We start from the raw sequence: 8224 nt of genomic DNA, 5'->3' as shown, positions 1-8224 counted from the left end.
CATCTCATCATCACACCACGATTTAATAATAATAATGATAATAATAATAATAATTATTATTATTATTATTATTATTATTATTATTATTATTATTATTAATATTATTATTACTATTATTATTATTATTATTATTATTATTATTATTATTATTATTATTGTTGTTGTTGTTGTTGTTTTTGTTGTTGTTATTGTTATTATATACCATAGAAAATAAAGCTTAAAAACATTGTCTTTGATGTTACTTCAAGACCTTGAGCCCACCCTGTGGTGGTGCTGAGATGGTAAAAATTTTGGAAAATTGTACATCTAGATTGCCGGATATGACACGACTCTTATTTAGTGAAGTTCATCATCATCGATAGTTAATCGTTGTGATGTACCATAGAATATAAAACTTAATTGTTTTTGCTGTATTTACGGTACTTTATTTTACCTACTTCATGTGCCGAAAATCCCTTATCTTTGCACGCTTTTTCTCATATTCTCAAATTATAATAAAGGTATGCGCACTCGAGTCGTGTATTGTAAGTAATTCAGATGTTTGTGTATGCAGAGATACCAGTATCTTGCCAATAAATAAGATGTACTCTGGCTGTACAGCGTTCATTCGTTAAAACCTGGGTTATTTATGCAGTTTATTTCAACAATTTTCAGGCATCTTGTTTTGACTCACGAAAGGTGAGGGGACCAATCCTTCCCCAATTAAAAATATGTGGGAAGACGTCCCCTTCCCCCATGATTTGCGCACATGGGTGCGTGAGAGTGCGATAATTTTGAGAATCTGGATTTCTGGGTGCCCGGAAATTGCACTCGTATACCTTAAAAATCCTACCAATAACACATCAACACTTAATACAACAATTATTTTTCTTAATACAATTTAGGGGGTGCCATCGCACCATCTGTAACCCCCCCCCCCCCATCCCACGCTATGCATCCGCCCCAGAACATATATTCGTACATTAAAAAATGCAATTAAACATATACATGAAATACACATAACATACATCAGTAAATACTTATCCATACAAAACCACATATTGGGCTCTTACTGTATAATTTCACTAGATCAAGGAGGTAGTAATATGCCTACCTCCTTGGCCAGCTAGACAGTGGACATTCACAGAGTTTGTCGGTTTTGTTTGTATCTGATTGCATGATATGTGACTTAGCAGCCATACAATAAGTTTAAAGATATATTATTGATGGTGGTAAGGCCTACCTGGGCCTGCAAACTTCAATGGAAATCCTAAATTAGATTACTCGTAGGCCTATTAAGAAACTGCCTACGTTAAACCTACCATTTTATCGACTAAGGGTGGTGGGAAAGGGGCCAGTTTGAGAGACCTGCCCCCCCCCCCTCCAACCCCATCCCTATCTCTTTGGTCGGGCCCTCGTCCAGGAAAAACCTTATACAGTAAATCCAAATAGCCATAGCTTACGGGGCTTCGACCCTGTGCCTCCCCAAGGTCCTCAGCGAACCCTGACCAAGGATATCAGCCGTGTCTATGATGTAAAGTTAGTGTGTGATTTTTTGTATATAACTGAATTAAATTGAATGTAATATTACTTTACAATAAAATATAGATCAACAGTTGCTTTTTTGATTATTTACAGACTTTCTATCCGACGTTGACTAGCAGATAATTAAAGAACCTAAGCAAAGAATACGCTATTATTTTATGTGTCCTTTATCAGTTCAAGAAATAAAATCTTTTGTTTGAATGAAAGTTGAAAAATTAGGCATGTACTCAGTTCGAGATTTTTATTAGTTATTTCTCTCATATCAATAAAACCACATAAAACCTCTATCAAATCAAATTATCAAGTTCGTATTGTGTATAATATCAATTATAATATGATTTCTATAATTAGGTCTATTTAAAAAGACACGATGGCATCCCATCAAAAGAAAGATGAAATTAGGAGAAACCTTCAGAAACTTCTTGATCTAAATCCTTCTGGAATTCCACTGCACAACCTAGCAAGAAAATACAATACGCAATTTCAAAAAAAGCTCAAGTTGTGTGGAATTGGAATCAATGGCATTAGAGGTCTACCGGATGTATTTGATTTCATTGAAATAGTAGATAAAAATGGGACGGAAATGTTACAACTAAGGAAAGAAGAGGAGGAAGATGAATTCATGTCAACTAACAGAGAATCTCGTCAGTCGACAGGAACACAGCAATCAGAAACAACATTGCCTTATCCACGAACTCCACCATTACTTTCTTTCCATCAAGGACCTCGTCAGCCGACAAGAACTCAGCAACCAGGAACAAGACTGATGTATCCACAGGCTTCACCATTGCCCCCTCAAGGGCCCCATCAGAGGGAAGGATTTCAGCAATCAATGCATCCACAATTTTCAACAGTAAGTACTCAGGGACATGAACAGTGGGGAGGAGTTCAGCAGCAATCCGTAACAGCAATGTATCGACAGCCTCCAACAGCACTTCCTCAGGCACATCCTCATTGGAGAGGAGTTCAGCAATCAGGACCGCCACCGATGTATTCCCATGGTCCACCACAGATTCAACAGACACATCAACTAACTACAGGAGCTCAACAATCAGGAATGGTGATGTATTCAAAAGCTCCACAAATGCGCCCTCCTCTCCCTCGACAAAGTCCTTTGATGCCACCCACATATGAATCCAACCAAAGTTTACAATCCAAAGCACCTAGCACAGATACAAACGCTATCGGAAACAAAATGTCCGGCACAACAGCTGCTGATTCTTCTATTGCAGGGGACAGTGATGAGCCAGCATTAAACCCAAGTGACTCAACAAAGCAAATAAAGAAAACAAAGAAAAAAACCAAGAGAGACCTAAAAGCCGAAGCCGAAAATCGCAGGATTAAGTTTGAACACTTAAGTACCTCTGGAATTCAATATATAAATGATGGAAAAATACCAACTAAAGATAGTGTTAACTCCCGAGCTTTATTCCATATTCAAGCACTAGCCGAACAAAATGAACATGTCAGTGTAGATTTGGTTATGAAGGGGGTGATGGAGCACTTTGGTAAAACAAAGGTCCAACAGTTGGGGCTAAAAAAAGCAACAGATCTTACAGCAATTTATAATCATGAACGCTTACTTTGTCAAATCAATGCATATATATCTGCCTTCTGTAAATGTCGTTCTATTGCAACACTCTTTGAGCTTCTCAAAGACCTAGGAAACATTCAAGATGGTAAAGACTCTTTCGAAGAATTAAATGTTGGACCGCTCTCTAAATTTCCTGCAGTCTACACTCTGTTTAAATTTCCTCCATGTAAATCTGATGATGATATTATGAAAGTGACTACATTGGATATATTGGGTCTTCTGATGGATTATATGGGAGAACATGACTTGTGGAAAGACAAGGTTGATTTGAAAGATTTCTTGGAGTTTTTACAGGAGCACTATAGAGTTTCCGATCCCTATCAACTTGGAATCCGTGTTCAAAGTGTTGCTTTAGGGGTGACAGTAAGTACATATACATTCATTTTACTCAATAAAATAATGTTATTCAAATAGACATCATTACAGTATCATACCTTTCTTTATTTTCTTAATTGAATGTCTTGCTGGTTAATGTTTATAGATTATATTTATTAAAAAATATTTACAACATTGTACTCGATTTTAAATAGTTTCAGATACATTTTGTTTATCCATAGATATTAATATTCGTTTTCTAACCAGCATTTCTAACATCATGCACATGTCTACTTGGGTCATACTGTATAGGTTATAAAGAAGGCTAAACGAGAAGAGAAGAATACGCTAGGCGAATGCTCTTTAGCTCTCATGTCAAAACTAAAGCAAGAGGCGGAAGCATCGTTGGCAAGTGTAAAGAAATCAATTCTTGAGCCGGCAAATACTGGAAAGCGCTCTCGATTGGATAATAGGAGGCGCTATGCTGATATGACTGCTGCGGAAGCTATTCTTAAAGTGTTTGAAAATGCTCAGCCGCTTTTAAAACAAGAATCTAGTCTTCGAAGTTTTTTCCGTGCACTTCCATCAATCGTTAACAACAATCTTGCAAGAAACCTTTTCCAGCTTGCTATATGCCTTGGTAACATGGAATTTCCTCAGGAGTACGTGCCTGCTGGGAATGAAGAACAAATGGAAGAAGAAACAGTTGAGGTGGAAGCATCCGTGTGTGCAAATAAAATTCCTGATCAAGGTAAATTATTGCTGTATAAACATTCCTTTTTGCAAAGTATTACAAATAGCAAAATATATTATTATTGTATTAGTAGGAGGCCTATTCATGGCAAATATATGGGAACAGATGCCAATTTTCAACCCACAAATCCTGCATATAAATTTGTCAATTATTTATTAAATTGCATTTAATATTCTAATGTATTTTTTTTTTGACAGAGGAAATTACAAGCGATGTGGAAACATTTTTTAATCGTCTTCAGGAAGTCCCAACTCTTATGGACCTAGCAAAAATCGAGAGTAGCTTATGCCGAAAAAGAAATTTGTCCAGCTTTGTTGATTTAAGGAAAGGAACTTTTCTAGAATTTATCACAAGCACTCCCAAGGTTTGACAATTATATTTTAATGAATATGAATTTATACACAATTTTGGTGGGTGGCAGTGGAAATATTGAAGTGAGGAAAAAAAAAAAGAAGAAAACTGATGATGACGATGCTGATGCTTATGATGATAGTGGCGGTGGTAATGATAATAATAATAAAAACATTTAAGGCGCTGGTGAGGATGATGATGGTGAAGTTGATGATGACAATGGCCGTATTTGACTGGTCGTTCTACGTTAAACTGCGCCCACCTGCGCAGCGTAAGGTCCTACTCATCGAAGACAACCAGTCGAATAGAACACTTGTGAATACTCGACAAAACAAAATGGATGTATAGTTACCGCGATACACGTTGCGTAATCAAGATTGCTTCAACTTGTGGTAGTATGGGTTTTTCGTAAAAAAAATATTTTCATCCAGTTTTTGAATTCTGTTAACCTACAGATATTTTTTGACTCCATGTGGGTAAATATTTAATCTAAGTTATATTAACGCAAATGTTGTTTATAAACTCACCAATCGGCCATGTTTGTTTTGGTCACATAACTTACGCTGATTAACGCATTTTGGTTTACGTTAATTTTCGTTGTTAACGAAGTCTACTTAACGAACCAGTCGAACGAAAATAATACTCAACGAAAATTCGCACTCAACGAAATGAACCAGTCGAATAAGCCCAATGATCATCAACACGCTAGAGGGCGCGATGAGGTGAACAACAACTAAAATTTTGCTCCGTCAACTAACATTAAAAATCAACATATTACTGAATCGATCGCATTTATATTTTTACTGGTAAATGTTCTAAACAATATTTACACTATAATTTATCACGATGCCATCGAAAAAAAAAACACGAAAACCCTGAGTTCACATTCTCCTGCTAAGCTAACCGAACCTGTAGCTGATCCAGAAACCCCATCACCTCCAGTGAAGTGTCCTCTTCAACGGACATAGGAATCGCGCGGGGCACGAAATTCAAACGCTCGCTAGTGAATGAGGTAAGGTGGATACCATGCTTAAGTTTATAGTATGGTTTGCTATGTCACAAATTGTGGGCTCCAGTTATTTTTGTGCCAAAATGGATTTTATTGGCTAGCTTTGTCATTTTTGGTGTCCTGAATTCAAAAAAAGTTAGGTGCCATTTTTTTTACGCAGTGATTATTTTTACGACGAGTTGTGAAAATAGTTCCCAATGCTATTCTTACGACGATCGCTAGCGCATGCGCGATAGCGTCCCTCGTCGCTGGGAAAATAGACAAGTCTTGAACTGAGCGAACCGCGACGCTAATTCTAGCCTAGGCCTATCTCTAGGACCAGAGAAAGGCCACACAGGCTTGGTAGATGCCAGCCTATGCAGCGGAAGCGCTAGGAGTGAACTACATGTACGCAGCTAGGAATAGCGTGGACTACATTGTAGGCCTTCATACTTGTATGCTCCCTGGTCCGAGGCGGCAGAATAAAACATGAATTTTTCAATTTTGTAAAACACAAAAATTAATTAATGTTTAGCTTAGGGCCTCCCCCAAACTATATATAGGCCTAACGGCCAAAAAGCCTACAAGATTGTTCGATGTTTAATTTTGTGAATGCAAATCCCCTCGATGGCCAGTATTCCTGGAAATTTATTACCAATTATTTTTATTTGATTACTGATATTACAGTTTATTAATTGGTGTTTAATATTTTTCTCTTTTACAGAAACAATGCAAATGTAAGTCGATTTTTTTTTAGATCAGTGATAGTTATTGTTTGTCATACGTTTGTTTTCTTGTTTGTTGCGTTTCCATTACCATTAATGTTCTGATCATATGTTTTCATTTTAGTACGTAACAGTACTGTAGCTATCCTGGTCATAAGGATAACAGTTGGTTTTAACGGATGTTGTTAAACCAGGTTAAACAAGAAATAAATAATGTGTGTTCTGTATTGAAAACTATGTTCTTTTCTTGCAGTCCCAGAAGTGAAGTGCGATCGGACATATATACAATACATTTTTTTTTTATACAGTAGTAACTTTTCAATTTATGAATGCTTCATAATAAAGGCCAATGTGTTTGTTACAATATTGAATTAATTTGTTCAATCAAATATGCATTTATAGGCTATCTGATTTTTGTAAAATATATGCAATAAAAAAGTATAATACATACACAAGTACAGTATTGAAGTACACGCCATCGTGTTGGGATTCAATATTTTGACAATAATTAATAATTATTAGGTAAACGCACACTACATGTTGACTACCATTACATGCGTTGCACCTAAAAATAGCCAGTCGTCTATGTTTAGCATCTACCCTGTGGAAGTGCTCCCACTTTCCTGAAGCTGGCGTGCAAAAATATGTCTGCTTCACCCTCAAGTGTACCGTGGAAATTTGTTTGTAGGAACATAACGATTCTTTCTGATACAGTATTTTTATAGTACATGGTCCAAGCAACTAGTACAGGTACTGTAATAGGCCTCATCAGAGTGAATAGAAAGATAAAGGAAGTACAAAACTTGTTTGAGCTTTACCTAAAGAGTACCGTGGGAACGGGCGTGGGCTCTTCGGGGAACTTTAATAGTCCATCCCCTTTATCAAAGGGGCGGCGCTGGCGGGGCAAAGGACTCCCGTCGGGGACATTTGGACCCCTGTCGGGGAAATTCCAGCAGGGTCGTTGGGGGAAAAATGAAATCTCGAGTCCCGAAATTACATGCCTTGGTAAGCTGTCAAATTGTAGGGATTAAAAACTGTAGTGCAGTGCTATAAGTACGATATGCGTGGTATTGTATACCGTACTGTTACGATCGTATGGGTTGCAGTGGTGGTGCCAGCTCTTCCCCGACTGGGGGCTGGTACTTTTGACGGGATAAAAAATCCCATAATTAACACAAAATGTTATTTTTGAATTTAAAAAAAAAATTCTTCTACAAATTTTATCAGGGAGCTTAGACCGCTCCTCGTCGGGAATTCCTGGCGCCGCCCTACTTCATCAAATCACAGTATATTTTATTTTTATTTATACTACAGTACTATTAATATTATAAACATGATATGGAAAGGCAGCAAACAATCATATGCAAAACAAATGACATGCTAATTTCATAAATCTTCATTTTATTAAGCATTTTAAACATGGTCAAATAATCGGGAAACACAACAATGACAATACGTGTCTCAAACCAATCGACTTGCATTTGCGTTGTTTCTGTAAAAAGAGAGAAATAATAATTATTAATAAACTTATTAAACAAATAATAAATATTATCAACTAAAAATAATTGGTAATAAATCAGGAATACCGGCCATCGAGTGGAAATCACAAAATTGAACATGAAAACAATTTTGTAGGCTTAGCCGTTAGGCCTATATATCGTTTGGGGATAAATAGGCTGTAGGCTCACATTTTTCATGTTTAGGCCTAATTTTTGTGTTTTACAAAATTGAAATTCATTTTTTATATATATACTGCCACCCACTCCAGGAAGCTGTTATGAAAGTATGAATGTGTAGGCCTAAAATATTCTAGCTGCTTACATGTAGTTCACTCCTGCTACCCCGCTGCATAGGCTGGTATCTACCAAGCCTGTGTGGACTTCTCTGGGCCTAGGCTAGATTTAGCATCGCGGTTCGCTCAGTGCAAGACTTGTTTATTTTCCCCGCGACGAGGGACGCTATTGCGCATGCGC

General features: G+C 37.1%; 1 protein-coding gene across 2 annotated transcripts in view; it reads left to right on the top strand.

The window, feature by feature from the left end:
* Positions 1-8224, top strand: part of LOC117113228 (protein NO VEIN-like) — a 40374-nt gene that overhangs the window by 3392 nt on the left and 28758 nt on the right. Inside the window, exons 2-4 of one of the 2 annotated variants that reach the window (XM_033256514.1) lie at positions 1876-3481; positions 3746-4184; positions 4385-4551. In XM_033256514.1, coding sequence (XP_033112405.1) covers positions 1895-3481; positions 3746-4184; positions 4385-4551 — 2193 coding nt within the window. In that variant the 5' untranslated portion in view covers positions 1876-1894. Of the gene's footprint in view, positions 1-1875; positions 3482-3745; positions 4185-4384; positions 4552-5254; positions 5551-6250; positions 6264-8224 lie in introns of those variants that run through there. The other variant, XM_033256516.1, reaches the window with a different exon arrangement.

The sequence above is a fragment of the Anneissia japonica genome, unplaced genomic scaffold (genome assembly GCF_011630105.1).
Source record: "Anneissia japonica isolate Jap-2015-1 unplaced genomic scaffold, ASM1163010v1 scaffold287593_len981703_cov172, whole genome shotgun sequence".
In the NCBI taxonomy this organism is placed as follows: domain Eukaryota; kingdom Metazoa; phylum Echinodermata; class Crinoidea; order Comatulida; family Comatulidae; genus Anneissia; species Anneissia japonica.
Note: the sequence above shows the minus strand (reverse complement) of the source record. Positions and strands in the feature narration are given on the sequence as shown.